At 34.5% G+C, this 20,369-nt stretch overlaps 1 protein-coding gene across 1 annotated transcript in view; it reads right to left on the bottom strand.

The window, feature by feature from the left end:
* CSMD3 (CUB and Sushi multiple domains 3) overlaps window positions 1–20,369 on the bottom strand; it is an 878,998-nt gene that overhangs the window by 305,830 nt on the left and 552,799 nt on the right. Inside the window, exons 18-22 of the mRNA XM_058668892.1 lie at window positions 17,263–17,450; window positions 10,779–10,967; window positions 7,475–7,591; window positions 2,685–2,900; window positions 578–766 (exon numbers count right to left, since the gene is read on the bottom strand). Of these exons, the coding sequence (XP_058524875.1) occupies window positions 578–766; window positions 2,685–2,900; window positions 7,475–7,591; window positions 10,779–10,967; window positions 17,263–17,450 (899 nt within the window). The remainder of the gene's footprint in view (window positions 1–577; window positions 767–2,684; window positions 2,901–7,474; window positions 7,592–10,778; window positions 10,968–17,262; window positions 17,451–20,369) is intronic.

Genomic DNA, 20,369 nt, shown 5'->3' with positions numbered 1-20,369 from the left:
CACATAAATATGAAATTACTTAAGTAATAAAAAAAAAGGTCCTAGTATCTTTTTTTTCTTTGATTAGCCAAGTCCTCATTTCCAAAAGTTAAAGTGGTAGCTCCCTAGTCTGTTAATTAGTGCAATTTTTATTACACAACATGCAATGAATCACTTTAATTTATCTATAATTGAGATAATGAATGTCTTGATACCATTTAAATATCTGTTCTTGATTTCACACATTTGCTCTTGCAATAATCTTTCATGTTTGCTAATTCTATTAGAAAACACTATTGGCAAAACACTAGAATTTTGTCTTTTCTGAGCCCTTAAAATACAATTCTGTGTTGATTTATCTATTTTATTCCTTATTGCTATAAACTGGAAATAAATTTAGAATCCTGGCTGCTTGACCGGAGTGGTGAGAAGTTTACTGAGTAATACCAGATTGCCATGTTTAAAAAAATGAAAAAAAAATGATTATGAGATAAATGAAGAAATTGAACAGATTAAAAGAAGAGGTGAGGTATAAAACCATGCAACTCCATGGACAGTGACTACACATACAAGCAAATGAAAGCAGCTGACCACGTACCCACACACCTTGGCAGAGGTGCACTCCACACTCGCCGGCCACCACCAAGACAGATGATCTCCGACGTGCCTTCCAGTCGATAACCCAATGAGCAGGAGAAGGTCAAGGAGTCACCAACCCCAAAGCTGAATCCAACTCGGCTGCCATACTGAGGAATTCCAGGATCTTCACAAGGTTCAAGGTTATATTCTAGAAATTAGGAGTTAGGAAGGACAGAAAAAATTAGATTGGTTACTCCTAAGTGTTAATTTACAGTTTGCAATTTGAGTATTTTAATTTCTATTCACATTTTTAAATCATAACTGTAGTAACATACTGTTATCACACATAATTGGCTTCTTTGGTGAAAGATCTAATAACTGTATGGGCGTTTTCATGAATAAATTCAATATTGATAAGAAAATGTTACCTCTGAGATTCTGAAAGACAAACTGATAATGTAGCAACTTATTGCCTATCCTTTCCTCCATATACAAAAATTTCCATCTCGCAGATTTTGACTTGCTATAATGTCACAAAATGTACATTTTCAAATAAGAAATATTTGAAATAAAATAATTTTCATTATGAAGTGAATTTTCTTAACTTTAATTTCAATGGCAAAAGTGCTTTGCATACGGTACAAAAAGTTAAACAAATTTGTGCATGCATTATGGAAAAAATTCAAAGATATATCTAAGTGCCTTCACAGAAGAAAGTATTGTATCATGGATTTATTCAAGAATGTTTTCCTCAGGCAGTGAATAAACTTCACTAGAAAGAACAACAAAAAAGTCTCCAGGGTGTGAGAGTAGACTTGATTACAGAATATTAAAATTTATATAGCATTGAAGAAGTAGACTAATTAAAAATAGTCTCAGCATTTGCTGCATAATTGCAATAAAAAGGAAGATTTTTTTCACGCTGATTAGCTAATACTCATTGTTTAAAAATTTATTTGGATACATTTTCTCATTCTAGGTTAGAATTGATGATGTTCATTTAGTTATAAGTATGTACCTTCAATTGCTGTAATATTAGTTTAGGTCAAGGTCAGCATTGTGGATAAATGGAATTAAATTTTTTTTTCCTTCATGGATTTTTTTTGACAACATGCATTTTCCATGAACTTTCTGTAGACCCTTCACATTCTTGTGCTTGTGTGTGAGTGTTTGTGTGTGAGAATGCTTTGACGTTTAATGTTTTAATGTCCGGATGTTACCTTAAAATTTACTTTTAATCTATATTAAGGAATAACTACTTGACTGGTTTCATATCATGCTACTATCTTTTATGAATATAAGCTAAAAAGAAGTAATAATGTTAATTTACTTATTATCTAATTCCAGAAAAGAAATAAGGTTATCTTGATCCTATACACTTCCAAAACACATAAGAGCAGGATACTGCTGGTTTTATTCACATTTCATTTTTTTATTCTAGTTGAAACTTTAGAATATACATACGAATCTTCATTTGAAGTTCCTAAAAATTAGCTAGTTTTCTTCACTGTTAGACTTCTGCAGGAATGTCAGGTAAGGAAATTTAACTATTGTACTTCTAGTATATTTTTAGGAAATGAACTTATTTTTATTAAATATTCCATTTATAACTAGAAATCATCATCAAGGTGGGTTAAATTTTGTTAAGACTTATAGACAGATACGTGTTTCAGTTTTTGTTTTCTTTAAAAATTCTCCTCATTCGGGCTAATTTTCCCTCTCTTTGGTGTTTTAATGATGCTCATACAGTTGCATAGTTTATTGGGGTTGCACTGTAGTACAGCTGGGTAAGCTACAACTTGTGATAGAGGCATGCTGTATCAGAGGACAGGTGCAAGCCCTGGTTCTAATTACAATTTGATTCTGCCTCTAATCTGGCTTGCTGATTAGATCCCCAGAAAGTCAGTGAAAGGTGACCAGAGTACTTGGTCCTTACCACCTTTGGTGGGAGACCAGGATGGTGTTTCTGGTGCCTGCCTTAGGCATGGTGCAGACCTCAAAGTACCCACAAAATGGAACTGCTCTGTCCCTCTGGTATTCTGCTTTTCAAATAAATAAATCTTTTGAAAATTTCCATTTGTTCAAAGCCAATAAAGAAACAGCTTTTTCGTTGTTTAAATTCTTACCAGAGAATGTAATGTTGAATCCTTCATATGATATTGAAAAATCTGAGATGAAGCGCAATTGGGCCCTGAAATTTCCATAGAGACCAGCATTGATGGTAGAAGGGAGTTCAGAACCAGTCAGGCGTGCTAGCGGTTGATTAAAACTACCATTTTCTGTGATCAGCAAGTAGTCATGATGGTCTTCCAAATGGAATGTGTGGAAGTTGAACTGCACACCTATTAACAAACATAAGAAAATAAGATTTATTAGGTATATCAGCAATGCACAAAAAGTTATTAAACTAATTAAAACCAGAATTCTTTTGAATCATTTTTTCTAAAAACAGAAAGCACTGCTATAAAATATCCAGATGATATTATCTTTCTCTTTTAGTTAATCTTCTTCTCTTCCTTTATGTGAAGTATACCGAGTCAGGTCTGGGAAACTGCTCAAAAGTAAAATTCAAAAATGAACACCTACAAAAGCATCAACTAGGTATTCAGTGCAGTTTCCTGGTGAATAATTTACGTGCTTTCTTTGTAAAATTTATTCCTCTAGGGCCCGGCGGCGTGGCCTAGTGGCTAAAGTCATCGCCTTGAAAGCCCCGGGATTCCATATGGGCGCCGGTTCTAATCCCGGCAGCTCCACTTCCCATCCAGCTCCCTGCTTGTGGCCTGGGAAAGCATTCGAGGACGGCCCAAGGCTATGGGACCCTGCATCTGTGTGGGAGACCCGGAAGAGGTTCCTGGTTCCTGGCTTCGGATCGGCATGTACCGGCCCGTTGCGGCTCACTTGGGGAGTGAAACAACGGATGGAAGATCTTCCTCTCTGTCTCTCCTCCTCTCTGTATATCCGGCTTCCCAATAATAATAAAATCTTTATAAAAAATTTATTCCTCTAATTTCCTAAAAAAATGAAAAATGAAGAATAGTGCTTAATAACACAGATTCTAACTTAAGAATGGTTAAGTCAGTTTTATAACTGAAACACCCCCAAGTACAGAGTCCATTACACGCACATGACACTCCAGCTGAGTTCTGGGTTCTTGGATAGAACCTGATTCAACCCTTAACTGTTTCAGGCATCTGGGACATGTACCACCAGACATGATTCTGTCTCTCTGCTGTTCAGTATTTTTTTTTTCTCTCCACAATGTGCAAGAATAAGAGCCATTTTAAAGGAAGCCCAGAACTTGTGTTGATTTTTCTAATGTTGTTAGTATGAAATTGATGCTAACACAATACAGATGTAAGGAAAGTACATAGTGATATGGCAAGGATACAATGCTTTGCCTTTTGATTAGGCGCTATCAAAATTTATAAAAATATAAAATCAGAATATTCAGATACATTAGTTTCATTTTTGTTATAGAGTAAAGGTAACCGTAGTGCAGTTAAGGAGGTCACAAGTATGTATGCAATTCATACTCTTTTATTAAAATGTGATCTAATATATGTGCAAGTATAGGAAGATTTAAAATTATATCAAATAGCAATTTTAACAAAAACACTATCAAGTATGATTTCGTTTTCTGAACCTCATTTTTTCTATCCATAAAATGCAGTTCTAAAATGATTGTTTTATAGCTTAGAAGACATAACATATGGGAATGACTTGGCACAGCACCTGTTACAAAGAAGGTGTTAAGAAGTATTATTTATTATAGTTACTAAGTCTGACAAAAATAGAAGTAGTATTTTTCATGCTAGTTAGCTCTGCTCAGCAATTTGGAAAGTAAATTGTCATTTATCAAATAATTTAACAAATGACAAAATAGTTTGAATACTGGAAAACAATTTAATAGCTTCAAAATTCTACTAAGGGTCAGATAACAAAAATAAGGAAAAAGGACTCACAACTCACTATACTCTAGATTCTAAAAAGTTAAGAAAAAATTCAATTAATATGTGTACTATCTGAGGAAAAAAATACATAAACCATCATTTCAAACACTCTGAGTGATCTTAAACTTTTTAATATAAGTCAATGTAGGAGCATATCAAAGAGGCATCCAAGAATAAGATAGCTGTAAGCACTATTAAGACCATGACCTTCAACACTGAAGTCTGAGCAGGTACAGCCCTGGAGTAGACATTTCAGAGAGAAAAAGAAAAAGCATTTCACACAATTCTTGAAGGACACTGACAAAAAAAAAAATTGGAGGTTTAAGCATCATTATGCTTACTCTCAACAACAATGTGTTACTCTGTTAAGAAAATATGTGCAATATATTTCTGTATATAAAACCAGAACTTCTTGCGACTCCTTCATGGACATTTCAATTTTAGTTTATATACAACTGGGTTCTTTATACCTTAAAATGGCTATAGATTACTATTCAGCTGTCTCGTGTCTATTTACATTTTAGTATTTAGCATTGTATAGCATTGAAGCATAATTTTGCAGAACTTGGCTTTTCTTTTTGGGTAGTCTAGACTGGCTTATAACTCTAACAGGACATATGTCAACAGTTTAGGTGCAGAACAGTTTTAGGAGGGGTGTGCAGAGAAGGAATCGCAGGATGTGTTAAAGAACTTGCATTTTTTTTCAACATGTTGGTTACTCAATACTATGTCAATTAATTCCATAATGTTATGAATTGTTGCTGATGTTATGTTGGGGCTTTTAATTGATCGGGATGATACTCTGCCAGCTCTACTTTCAGACCAGAGATGGTCTACCCAAGAAGCCATTGAACTTATCTAGACAATAAGATGCTGGACTCTATGCTTGGTATATGCTTGCAATGAAAGAATCTCATGTGAACTTGAACTGTGGTAATGCAACAAGGTGGAGGAACCCACCATGGGGGGGAGGGGTAGGGGAGGGGTAGGGGGAAACCCAGTACCTATAAAACTGTGTCACATAATGCAATGTAATTAACAATAATTAAATTTAAAAAAAAACCTGAACTTAAAGTAAGAATGCTATCAATATCCAGATTTTAGTTGTAGTCATGCAATCACATACGAACTTGAGAATGTCATCTGATTCTTGTTTTTAAGTTTTTTAATTAACTGGATTATGTTTATCCTAGAAAAAGACATTTCAGTGAGGTATTGATTTTCAATAAATGGCTCAATTTCAAAAAAAGTTGAAAAGAATGGTGATTACACTGAAAACATTTATATTTTGATGAAGAATTGAAGGTACAACAGTGTTTTGCTTGAGAAGAAATTGTTTGCAATTAAGGCACAATGGTAGAAGGCATGAAAGTCATTGAGTTGCCAGAAAGGTGAGGTATTGTGATTGAGGTCAACCTTTAGGATGCAGTGGAACCTGGATTTTGTTGTTGTTGTCAACTAATTCCAGAGGGCAGAACAACAGATTAAAAATTGTAGACTGATTTTGAACTGACGCGACATTCCTCAAAACTGAATTGTTTCCTCAAGAATTGGGTTCCTACCAGTAAATGTAGCAATATTGTGGAAGTTCATCACATTTCTGGAACATCAGAGAAAGACATTAATGTGTGGTGTGAACAGTTGGACTGCATCACTTGAATGATTTCTCCCAACTTCAAGAGGTTATCCTTCATGAAACTTTGAGTACATTTCAAAACAGCTGTACCACAAATAAACTACCCTAGCTTTTAAATGCGTCTAAATCTGCATTTCTTGTCATGCAAATACAGGCTTAATTGAAACTTAAAACCCTTGGAGATTCCAAATCTTAACCTGTATTTACATAGCCACCAGTATGTAGCCCTGCATTGTCTTGTAATGTATCAGGGAGTTTACTTTAAACCCTATTAATTCATTGCATACTATATTAATACAATGTTTTGGTTAAATTTTAGCAGAGTCTCATATTCTGGAGAACAGAAAAACTTAGTTCCTGAGTCTACCTCATTCCTGATAATCAGTAACAAAATACTTATTTAATCTTTTTATTTCTCAATTCATTTAATGGAATATAAAAATCTACATATGATAATCTACCTATAATAATCCTTGATTCCCCCCCAAAAAAAGTATGCACATTTTTAATCAAGGTAAACTTTATTTGTGAAGAACACAATCATAGCTTTTTATTTGATTTGATTTTAGAGGTTGTAATAGTGTTTTCTCTTGCTAGGATAGTTTTGTATTATATAGTAAGCATAAAATATAAGACACAATAATTAGATTAATTAATGTCATTGTGTCAACATAGCCAAAAGAAAAACTACTCCTTACAAACATTTTTTTCACAAACATTTTTTAAAAGTAATAAATTAATAATTTGTGAGATTAGGCCATGGTAATCCTAGATTAATAATTCCAGTTCCAGTTTGGTTTAGTTAATTATCATGATCATTTCCCACTTTTACATTGTTACACTGAGCAATAACATTATTAATTGGCTGATGTGGTTGCATTAAGTGAATGACACATACAGCACTATGCAGCCTGTCATTCATTTGCTAAAGCATATTTATTAGTATTGTCCACAGGCAAGGTCAATTTGTCACTTTGGTTTAAATATGAGAAATATTTGTGACTCCATATTAGCGGATCTGAGACATAACAACTTATAGATTGGTTATCAATTTATATGGAATGTAGTTGTATAAACATTGGCTCAGTATGTCAGAGCATCTTTGGATTTCCTTTTGAATATCTGAAATGAACTTAACACTATACCGCAGACAAAAGCAATCTTGTTTGAGGTTTTGTGCACATGATACTCCAAATGACACTACTAATTACATCAAATGAAAATACTTTACATCGCAATTCTGATACAGAAAATAACAACAGCAAAAAAGGAAGAAGAACTTAAAGTCCCAATGAAAATACAGAAGATAGTTGTTCTTGAAATAAATTACCTTTTCCATGGGTTACATCAACAGTCCAAGTACAATTCAGAGAATTTGGATAAAACTCCGGGTATCCAGGTGATAAGATTGTTCCACTAGGCCCTCTAACATCTCCGCCACATAACGCTGAAAAAAAAAATGGTTGGCCAGTCACAGACAGGCAGATACTGAGAAAATTCTTTACTTCATCCGTTGAAACAGGATGAATTACATTATCTTTGTCCAAGTAATTTCTTCAGAATAACACAAATGTAAAGACCTCTTGAAAATCCTGTCTACCTTTGCAGCACTGAAAAAGCAAACTGTATTTAACGGCTTTTGAGAATCTGTATCTGCTTCGAGAAAACAGATCACCTCACCAAATTTTACTTTTATGTGCATACATATGTATTGCTCAATATAAGTACTACTTGCATAAATTATTAATTAAACATGTACAATTGTCTAGGTTTTCTCTTAATATTTTAAAATTTTATTTACGTATTTGAAAGTTTGAGACACAGAGAGAAACAAAAAGACAGACAATGACAGAGTTCTTCCATCTGCTGATTCACTGTCCAAATGGATGTAACAACTGGATTTGTGGGTTAGGACAAAGCCAGAACCTTCTAGCTGGTCTCCCATGAAGGGGATAGGGGCTCAAGGACTTGGAACATCCTCTCCTGCTCACTCAAAAATATTAGGCAGAAGGTGAAGCAGAAGTGGAGCAGACAGAGCTCAAGCAAGTACCCACATGAGATGGTGATGATGCAGTCTGAAGCTTAACCTGTTGAACCACAGCACTGATGTCAAGTGTCTCTTCTTGAGCATTTGAAAATGAACTGTTAATAATGCAAAAATATTCATATAAATTCCTAGAGTGATCTGTGTCATTTTTCCTATCCTCTACAATATTAAAATATTTTTCCTTTGAAATAGTAAATTGAATGCTGGTGTTTTCATTCATAGCTTTACATTTTTTAAGGATTTATTTATTACTCAAAGGTCACAGTTAACAGAGCAAGGGGGGCCAGGTATGATAGCATAGTGGTTAAAGTCCTCGTGTTGATCGCCCCCGCCGGGATCCCATATGGGAGTCAGTTCTAATCTCAGTGGCCCCACTTCCCATCCAGCTCCCTGCTTGCGGCCTGGGAAAGCAGTCAAGGACGGCCCAAAGCATTGGGGCCCTGCACCCACGTGGGAGACCCGGAAGAAGCTCCTGGCTTCTGGTTTCGGAATGGCTCAGCTCCAGCTGTTGCGGTCGCTTGGGGAGTGAACCATAGGACAGAAGATCTTTCACTCTGTCTTTCCTCCTCTCTGTATATCTGCCTTTCCAATAAAAATAAATAAATCTCAAAAAAAAAAAAAACAGCATGGGATAAAAAGAAACAGAGAGAGGGACTGAGAGAGATATTTTTGATCGATTATTGCACTTTCTAGATGACTACACGGCTGGGGCTGGGCCAGGCCAAAACTCAGAATCAGGAGCTTCTTTTAGGTCTGTTACATGGGTGGCAAAGTTTCAAGTACTTGAGCCATCTTCATCTGATTTTCAGAGGTTAATAGAAGGGGTCTGGATTGGAAGTGGAACGGCAAGGATGCGAGTCAGTACCCATTAAGGGATGCCAGTGTGACAGGAATCATGCTTACCTGTTACAAGAAAAAGCCAGGTGCTAGTTTTTATTTTTTTACATCTTTTGTGTGTGCTTGTGTGCATATATGTGTGTGTACATACTTACAAGGTATAGAGGGAAACCTTTTTTGTACACCAACATTATTTTTAATGAAATCTTGCAAAGCATCTTGCTCTCTATAATTTCCTGTCTGCAAGGCATACCTACATATCCATGTAGGAGTTGAGAAGTTAAAGGGACATTCTGCAGGGACATGAATAATGTAAGAAAATATAATGTCTAATATATTATAAAATTTAAGAGGTATGATAAAAACAAATGCATTTATAATTATAAAAATATACAGAGAAGAGATATAGATAGGTTCAGTGCTATAGTTAGAACACTGCTTGAGATGTCTGTATTTCACATCAGAGGGTCAGGATTCAAGTCTTGGCTCCAATCCAATTTCCAGTTTCCTGCTAATGCACAACCTGGGAAACAAAATTTAACAGCTCAGACCCTCAAGTTCACAACCTAACATAGAGGAGAACTAGATGAACCTCATGGTTCCTTTCTTGCTGTGGCTTGACGCAGCTACAGCTACCAGACATTTGAGGAGTAGACAAAAGACGAGAACATAAATTTTCTCAGTGTGTGAATATATGTGCCTCTTTTTAATTTTCAAATCACAAAACTGTTTTTAAAATTGCACAGAGAAAAGTCTAGGTGGGAGAGAACTAGACCTTTGGAAATGTTGGAAGTCATGATTACAGTTTACTATGAGAACTATGGCACCTTGCCCTTTCTAAGATATGAATCGCTGGATGTCTGTTTTTTATCTTTTTGAAAACCAGTTAAGGTTTGGTTTCTGTCTCTTATAATCAAAAGAATGTTGACTATTACAGATGGCATTCCACCAAATTCAAGGAAGACAAGTTGCTGATTCCCTTAAACCTTGTTATAAACACAAACTGACATAAGTTGTTCCTAAAAAATGATGGCAATGGTAGTACTTGAAAATTGAATCTTAACATGACAAATGTGATCGTTGATTCTGGAAAAAAAAAAAGTACAGAAGTTGGAGATACTGCTTTAAATAGAAATTAAAGCCCCAAACTAAACAATGCACTGATTTACAAGACTTACATTGAGTGTGCTTTTTCTGTTTGTTTTGTTTTGTTTTTAACAACACAAATGAAAAAACACTTCTCTGTCTTGGAGGGAGCAGTTTCATAATAGAAACAGAAATAGAAATCGAAAGTGGTATATTAATTATAGGAACTGGGAACTGGTCATCACAGGGAAGTTTGCTGTGATTGTGTGCAGCTATTCTGGTGGAAAGCTTGAACTTCTATTTGAACTAGATATGTTGTCTTCCAGCATAGCAAGTGAATTCTGTATTCCTTCAGTGCACTCATTTGACATGCATTTGGCAGTTGCAACGAACATTCTTTTTCAGAGTATCTACAAAACCAGCACACACACTCCCACACACACGTATACACACACTCATATGTGTGTATATGTGCATTTACATTTCTACAGCATCTTTAGGCATAGGAAAAATCCAATTATTCATAGTAACTTCATTAATGGTTTTGACAGCATAATTTATCAAAACACATATAGTCCATAAAAACTGTAAGAATCTTGTGCCTAACCTCAAATTTCATAAACTGTTTATTGACTTCTTGCTTGTACATGGTTTAATTTCTTACCATCACACGTTGGGAGGGGATGACTCCACCAGTGATTTTTTTCACAGAGAAGTGGTTCTTCGTGGCTTAATCTATATCCTGGATCACAACTAAATGAAACAGTAGATCCAATGGAGAAATCATGACCATAGCGACGGCCGTGTACAGGTATGCCTGGGTCCAAGCAAGAATATGTGTTCACTGTAACACCTAAGAAACAAACAAACAATAAAGAATCAAAGAAAACATAAGCATGATGGATTTGGATTGATTATTATTTCTTTAAACAATACAAAAATGATTTTTTTCACTAATAAATTTACTTGCTCAAAGCATCATTTTAAACAATACATATTTGAGGTTGGCATTGGTGATATAGCAGCTGTGATGCCAGCATCACAAATGGCTACTGGTTCACATTCCAGCTGCTCCACTTCCAATGCAACCCCATGCTGATGGTCTGAGCAAAACAGCAGATCTCTCTCTCTCCTTTCCTCTCTCTGTAACTCTCAAGTAAAATAAACAAATCTTCTTAAAAAGTCTCCATGTATTGCAACATGTTCACTGGGATATAAGTTTGTGTGTTGAAAACCACAAAAAGCCTTCTCTTCTTGGTACAGTATTTGAAATATCCTCAAATTAGCCTGCTACTGCTACAGAAACAAAGAGGAAGATGAATGAAGTAGAAAAGAAACATTATAAGGGAGACCACACATGTTCGGCTTTGACAAGAGAACAGAAAATAACCCAGGGAAGAAAGAAGTCTCTTCAACAAATGCTGTTGGGACAATTGGATAGCAGCCTGCAGAAATAACAAACAAGACCATCACCACTCACCATACAGAAAGATCAAATCTAAATGAATAAAGGATCTAAAATTCCACCTAGAAATCATCAAACTACAAGATATAAATGCAGAAAAAGGCTTCCTAGAAAAATCATCAACAGCAAAGGCAGTCAAAACCAAAATAAACAAATGGGACTACATCAAACTAAGAAACTTCTGCACAGAAAGGACACATTGAACAAAGTAAAGAAGCAACCAACAGAGGGGGGAGAACATCTTTGCACACTACACAACAGACTGGGGTTAGTATCTAGAATATGCAAAGAACTCCAGAAAAACCGCAACAATGAAATAAACAAACCAGGTAAGAAATGGCGAAGGAAATGAGAAGACACTTTATAAAGGACAAATCCAAATGGTAACAGACATGAAAAAATGCTCAAGCTCCTTAGCAATAAGTGAAATTCAAATAAAAACAACACCAAGGTTGTACTGAATTCCAGTCAGAATGGTACACATAACCAAAAACTACCAACAACACCTGTTGGCATGAACCCTACTCCACCTCTGGTTGGATTACTGCAGCCATGATGAAAGCCGCTATGGAAAATACTCAGACAACTGAAAATTCTCCTACAATATGACCCAGTAATCCTGGGAATATATTCCTGGGAATATATACAAAGGATCTGATATATAAGAAAACAACTTGCACCCCTATATTCATTACAGCACCATCAAAAATTGCAAAAACATTAAAACAACTTAGATGTCCACTGAAAGAGGACTGGATAAAGAAAGTATGGCACAACTACTCTATGGAATACTACTCAGCTATTAAAAAGGATGAAATTCAATCATTTGTTGTTGTCATTGTGGCTGTTCTAACTCATACCAGTTGTTGACCTTGTTTCATGGTTTCTTGATTATGAAAATGTATAGTGATAGAGTACTGGGGTCTATTACATACAGACATGGGGGTATAATGGAACATGCATCCCTGCTTTCAAATGAAAGATGGATTCCCAATGAAACTGTTGGACATGTGTAGACAATGGTATGCTGGACTGTCTGACATTGTCTGTATCAACAATGTTGGGGTGCACATATAAAAGAGACTGATAGAATTATGATTCCTTCTGAAGGACTACACCATTGTAGTAAAATGGAGAAAATCTGTTGGGGGGAAGGAGTTTGGGGTGGAATCCCAGCCTATATGAAATTATACCATATGATTCAAAATTCAAAATAAAAATATATTAAAAAAGAAAACTGTAACTTAAATATTAGTAAAGTAAAATATAAAAATGTTAAAAAATTGAAGGATCTGGCTTGGTGACCTCGCAGCTAAAATCCTCGCCTTGCACCCGCCGGGATCCCATATGGGCACCGGTTCTAATTCCCGGCAGCTCCACTTCCCATCCAGCTCCCTGCTTGTGGCCTGGGAAAGCAGTTGACAATGGCCCAAGGCATTGGGACCCTGCACCTGTGTGGGAGACCAGGAGGAGGCTCCTGGCTCCTGGCTTTGGATTAGCGCAGCACCAGCCGTTGCAGTTACTTGGGGAGTGAATCATCAGATGGAAGATCTTCCTCTCTCTCTCTCATCTTCTCTGTATATCTGACTTTGTAATAAAAAAAAAATACTCAGACTTAAACAAAAAATCCAAATGGGCCCAAGTGCAGAACTAAGTGAAATGCAGTACTCACAAAAGGATGGACATCATATGTTCACTTTCTTTGAAAATACAAAACAAAACAAAAAAATGAGAATAAACACATATATGTGTATCCCCAAAATGAAGGATGTAATGGGAACCAGACTACAAATAATCAAGGAGAATCAACAGAATGCATCTCTGGTAAGGAATGAAGGTAGACTTCCAATGAAACGTCTAAATATACCTAGACAAAAAAAAAATTACATCCCTACTATTGCCTATGCTAACAGTGTCATGACCCACATAAAGAGCAAAAAAAGTTGGAATCATTTCTCTTTCATGTCTAATTTTAAAGTTGATGTCCTCTTGTGATGTTCACTGTGAATATGTCTGAGTGGTAGTTTTACTCATTTTCTAAAGTAATGACTCATTTCAATTTGCAGATTTTTTTTATTTCAAATACAATTATTTTAGCTGTGAATTTTAGTTTTTCACACTTCTTACTCATTTGTGCCTTATTCTAAAGTCCTTGTGATTCATTAATAGATCATTCATAAGAGACATTTTGATAGCAAGCACTTGATGCTGTAAATATACCTTCAACACTGCTTTTGCTAAATCTCAAAAACACAGATACATAGCTAAGATGGATAGATAGATAGATATGCTTGTTTTGAGAGGAAGACGGAAGGCACAAAGTACCTGAAGCACCTGGGTAAAGAGAATACAATTAGAACCTGGAGTATTAAACTTAGGTGTTAAACGCTGTTAAACTTGGGAAAGTGAAAATGTATTGCTGTTAATTTTTAAGGATTTATGATGTTATAGATTGGCTGATAATAGCAACAATTAATAGAATAAAAGAAGGTGATTTCCTGTAAAATCACTTAAATGGACTGTTTCAGCCTCTTGTCAAATTGCACATTATTAATATCAAGGGTGATTTTCATCAATCTCAACCTCATTTAACTTTTAGTCTCTACTTTGCATTAAGCCTTGGCAGTCACTTGGATTGCATCATCAAGCATCAATCAGTCACTAACTTGTTTGAAGATACACATCTAAGACCAAGACATCTAATTTTCTTTGTTCATCTGTTAATTAACTTAGACTGTCTCATTAATTTAGATCTTATATATAGTCGTAATGTTATATGTTCTAGGCACAGCTTCAATTAATTATTAAAATTATCTGCAATATAGGTGAAATCAACCTAAATGCAATCTATTGAACATATAATTGACAATAATGTTCTAAAAGAAAAGGTGACTGTATATAGATATCCATTAATTACTAGAAAGATTTAACATTTCAATAGGCTTTGTTAATGATGATTCTAATTGAACATTAACAAATACAAGTTACACCAAATATATCATTTATGATCTTTTATTTCATTTGAAATCCAAAGTATGTGTGAATCCTCTTGCTAAATTTTAAAATACCATTTAGGAAACACATTTCCATGTTTTTGAAAACCCTAAAAGACATTAATATAATTAAAAACATTGGAGATAAAGTTTTAAAGGAAAAAAATAATTCATTTGTTTTAAAAACATGAGTCTATTATCCATATCTAATAAAGAAAATGTCCAACTGCCAATACAAGGCTATAAAGTTCAAATATAGAAATTGTTTTCTTGAGAATGAAGAGGTCAGTTGAGACTTGAATATAAAAAGAAGCAGTATAATATTTGCATTTGAAATAAAAGTACCTTATGATGCCCCTCTTAAAATGTGCTGTTAGATTCATTTATCAAAATCTCATGCCATGGAAAGCTTTGTGGCAATGCAGTTTGTGATAAAAATGTGCAAACAAGTGGGTTTGTATATGTTTGTACACATGAAGAAGAGACTTCAAAAAAATACTGGAAAAGTAGAAGTCTAAGATAATTATTTTCATATCTATGCGCAGTTTTAAGATAATATGTATTTTACATAGTTCCTTCTAAGGACTTCTAACATATAATATATGATATAGTCTCATGTGCCTGTATATATGCAAAATATTTATAAATAAAAATCAGGCTTATTTTTATGTTAATATCTGTATCCACTATTTTTCTCAGAAATATTACAGAGTTCTTAACTAACCTGTGCACTTTTAAGTAGGATTATTATGAATTCCAAATATGTAGATTATCAAAAATCTATGTAATGCCCTAATATTTAGTAGTTATTTTCCTCAGCGAATTACATGACAAGCTTCTTTCAAACTTATGATCACTGTCATGAATCCTGCATCTTGCGATGTTTATATTCCTCTTTTCAAGAGAAAGCAGCGCATTTATATGTGTGTGTGTGTGTGTGTGTGTGTATGTGTGTATAAAAGAGGTCAATACAATATGTATACATATGAGGTAGACATGGCAACATTTTTAAAAATTATTAAATCTAGAGCTGGCATTGCATCATAGCAAGTTGAGCAGGTACCAGCCACACTGGCATCCCCATATGAACACCAATTCATGTTCCAACTCCTCCACATTTGATCCAATTCCTTGCTAACAGTCTGGAAAACACAGCAATAGATGACCCAAAGGCGTGGGCCCCTTACACCCATGTGGAAAACACAGAAGGAACTGCTGGTTTCTGGATTCAGACTGACCCAGCCTCACTCACTGCAGCAATCTGGGAAGTGAACACACTGATGCAGGAAGTCTCCTTCACTCTCTCATTCCCTCTCACTCTCTAATTCAACATTTCAAACAAATAAATGACTTTTAAAATATATTAAATTTTAAAATAAATTGTTAAAATGAAAAGACAAGTTAATCACAATACTCATAACTATAACTTGTTCCAACATAGTCTTTGGTTATTATGTTAATCATATCCAAATAAGTAGATATATTTTGCTTTTGGTTTGTATTGTCATTTCAGGCTTTTTATAGAAAAAAATCAAATTCTCAAAGGAATACATGTGCCAATAGTATAAATAAAATATAAAAGAATAACAACTTGTGATACAAAAGTAAAAAAACGTGTCATCATTTATATATATGTTAGGTTGACATTTATTGCTTATATTCTGCTTTTTACAGTTATATAGAAACAATTCTTTTTTTGCATTTTTTAAATGACCTATTTTTATTGGAAAGGTAGATCATATTTTTTTATTAATTATTTTGCATTATGTGACAGTTTCATAGGCTCTGGGAATCCCCCCACCTTTCCCCAAGCCCCTCCCCCCTGGTGGATTCTTCCACCTTGATGCAGTATTACAGTTCAAATTCAATCAAGATTCTTTCCTTGCAAACGTATACCAAGCATAGAGTCCAGCTACTTATTGTCCAGATGGGTTGAATAGTTTCTTGGGGAGACCATTTCTGGTCCGAAGTTAGAGCTGGTAGAATATCATCCCAGTCAATTAAGAGTCCCAATATAACATCAACAGCAATTTGCAACATTATGGAATTGACATGGTTTTGAGTAACCAGTATGTTAAAAAAAAAAAAAAAAGCAAGTTCTTAACCACAACCTATGATTAGCTCATTGACATTTCAATTTTAGTTTATATACAGGACCAGCTGCTATATACCTTAAAATGGCTATAAAGTACCATTCAGCTGTCTCGTGTCTATTTCATTTTAGTATTTAGCCATTTGTTGTGTTGAAGTATAATTTTGCTGACCTTGGCAGATTTTAGGATAATCTAGACTGGCTTGTAACTCTAACAAGACATTTGTCGACAATTAAGGTGCAGAACATTTTTTTTGGGGGGGGTAGTATGCAGGAAAATCCTCAACACTATGGTGAGGAGTGACTAATCTTTGCGTCCCACCCAGCGAGGCATGATATATAGAAACAATTCTTAAAAGAAATCATTTTGTAAACATTTATTTGACATTTCCTCAATTTCCATACTTTTTTATCGTGACATCTGATAGTTTTAAAATTTCTTAGAGTATACTGTAGCCAACATTTTATTGACATAGGCATTCTCATCACCAAAGTTTTGATTTTAAAAAATGTAAAAAACAAATAATTTTCTTAGTAATACAATGATAATGCTCAATGAAAGACAAACAGAATGCAAAACTATTTTGCCATTACTTACTTTCATAATGAATCTTGAATCCATTATTAGAACGGCTGTTGTCAGTTGTAAATAACAGGTATATAAAATTACTGCTACTAAATAAAAACTGGGGCACTTGTGTGCCATTGTAAGATCCAAGTAAGGGTGACAGAAGATTCGGTCCATCATGAACTTCCAAAACATCATAATTCAGTTCAGTCTGAAATCTATCATCAAGAGACACATGAAAATAGATTTATTAGAATAACGCTATAGAGGAAAGAATGCTTTAGATTGTTAAGCCACTGTTTAGATGTTTTATCATTTCCATATTATTTTCTATAGTCTATGTAAGATAATTAGGGTGTTATCATTTGGAAATACCAATGTTGTATGTCCTTATTCTTAGGGAAAATTATCATTATAGAGCTATGCATATATACTTTTATAAGTATACGTCTTCAAGCATAATAGATTATCATAAGTGTACAAATGGCCTTTTCATTCAGTAAGCATAGTGTTAGAATTACCTTTCTCATTCTTCATCTCCATGGAAAAATTATTTAATTTACATTTATGAAGTCAAACAATTATTCAAATTTCTGTTACTACAGTATAAATATTTCATGTCTGCCATGTGCTATAGACAACCTTAGAGACAAAAATTGAGGAAGTCCTGTTACTGCTTGAAATTTTATTTAATTATTTGGAAGTCAGAGAGACAGAGGAATCTCTCAACCAGTGTTTGACACCTCAATAGCCTGCAAAGGCCTAGGATGGACCAGGCTGAAGATAAGACAGGCTCCCAATGTAGGCAAAAAGGATACAGCCAGTTCAGTCATCATCTACTGCCTTTCAGCATGTGCATTAGTAAGAATCTGGACTCAGCAGTGGAACTGGGACACAAATACAGTCTAACGCAAAGTCTCAAGTGGTATCTTAGCCTTAGGTCAAATGTCCACACTAGTTCCTACTGTTATACCCCTTAGCATATACAGACACTGACGTCCTTAAATCATAAATAGAACCATATTTTTCTTAAATTATAGAGCTACTCTTCAAAACCAAGTATCTCCAATCCTCAAAACTTTGCTATACTGACCATTCTTATCAGTAGATTTTTAAAAATTATTGTTTTGCCTTCTAGCTAATCACAGTGTCATTGCTGGGTGGGGGTACTGTTGGGACATGCCCTCCAGCACTCCCCTTCCCTAGCTTTTACAGGCTTGTCATCTCTTCACAATAAGCAGAGACCCCACCGGATCAGGTGGCCTCGGCAGCATGCTGGCAGGAATAAACCCTGAGAGAATTCACTGTCCTCATCCTGACATTAATTTTTTCCTGTTATTCCTTAAAAAATGTATTGTTCTTTGTCTAAAGTTGACTCTCTTGTAAAGTATCTCATGAACATGTATTTTTTAGTAGTCTCTTATACTATTAACTGTCTTCCTAGATCCAGAGTTAAGAACATAAGAACTAAAGGAGAATGAAGATGATTTCTCTCTTTTTCCTAGAGACTTTCAGAAAGCTGAATGTCTTAACCTTTTGTTCATAATGATCAGCAACCCAGGAAAGTATTTTCCTACTTTCACCATGGTGTTTTGGTGTATCTTACACCTTTGCAGATCTCACCATGCAGGCCCTCTTCAATGTCGCTGCAATTTACTGAGCATTTTTGTGACACTAGCCACACTTGTGGTTTGCTTTCTGTACAGCTTTAGACTGTTAAGGGTCTATAAGCAACAGGAGATCAGTGGGGTTTTTGCCACTGTTTTGCATGTAGCAAACACTCAATAAGTCTTTGTTAAATAGTAGAGAATATGTTTTAAAGATTAACATATCTTTCTTTTTTGTAAAATGATAAACTTTATTTAAAAAGAGCAAAAGGTTTACATGAGCAGATGCATCAGTATTAGCCATGTATTTACCCCTTTCTGAAAAGCATCTTCAGCATTTCTCTAATAGTCTCCAGTACTGTTTTTAAAAATTGGCAAAAATTATAAATGTCAGAGTTTGCAGAGAATAATTTGTACTATTATTCCAGTCTTTTCCAGTAAATGATGCAAGTTAAAACATATTATACTGTAGAAATTGCAAATCAAAATTCAAACCTGACATTTTAGAAATGCTTAGAAATAATTGAAGAAATAGAAATCAATTAGGACTTACTTATATTGCATCTGTTTATTTATGTCAATCTATGACATGATTATGACTATGACGTATTGTGAATATTAAGCATAATGTTTCAGTGGGTAGAATTGTGACATAGCAGGTCAAGGCACTGCTTATGATACCAAACTCCATGTGATAACATCAATCTGTGTTCTGTTGCTTCATTTCTGATTCAGCTCACTGCCAATATGCTGAGAAGGTGATGGCCCAAGTATGTGGGCCTCAGCCACTCAAATGGGAGACTCTGACATTCTGAGCTCTTCACTTGACTTTTTTGTGGAACAGGGGTCATTCATGAAGTAAACCAATATATAAATAATTAGCTTCTTTCTCTATTTCTCTATTTTACACTGTCTTTTTAATTAATTAATTCTTTAAAAACATTAAGAGCTAACTGAAATAAAGCTCAAATTATACTGAAGTCATAGCTTGTTAAGTAATATACATTGTCACATTATGAAATTTATTACTCTCATCTTACAAACTTCAATCTGTTACTTTTGTCTAAAATATTACAATATTACAGTGTAGAGGAGAAAAGATACAACAAAACACTAAATCGTTTAAACAAATGATCAAACAATTGGGCATTGTGAATCTATTATTTTGCTGCTTTGGGTTAGCCATTGTAAATATTGAAATTGGAGTTTGCTTAGATAGCTAATAAGATGACAATAGCCAAATTAAAATGCACAGAATAATCAGGGATTTATTTGAATTGAAACATTATGACAGTTGATTCCTAATAGAATAGTAACATTAACTGGAGATACAGAGGACATTGTTCAATAGCAGTGGATCTTTAAAAAGAAAATCAGCAAATTGGTCCTAAGGAAATATAAAAATACAATAAAAAAAGAAAATATGATAGGGCTACAAAATGGATCAAATTTCTTTCATTTATGTTTAAAAATATTTGCATAAATTTCTCATACATTATATCATGCTATCATTCATGTATGATATAAAAT

This window comes from Ochotona princeps, chromosome 9 (assembly GCF_030435755.1).
Source record: "Ochotona princeps isolate mOchPri1 chromosome 9, mOchPri1.hap1, whole genome shotgun sequence".
NCBI lineage: Eukaryota > Metazoa > Chordata > Mammalia > Lagomorpha > Ochotonidae > Ochotona > Ochotona princeps.
This window is presented reverse-complemented; position numbering and strand designations above follow the sequence as displayed.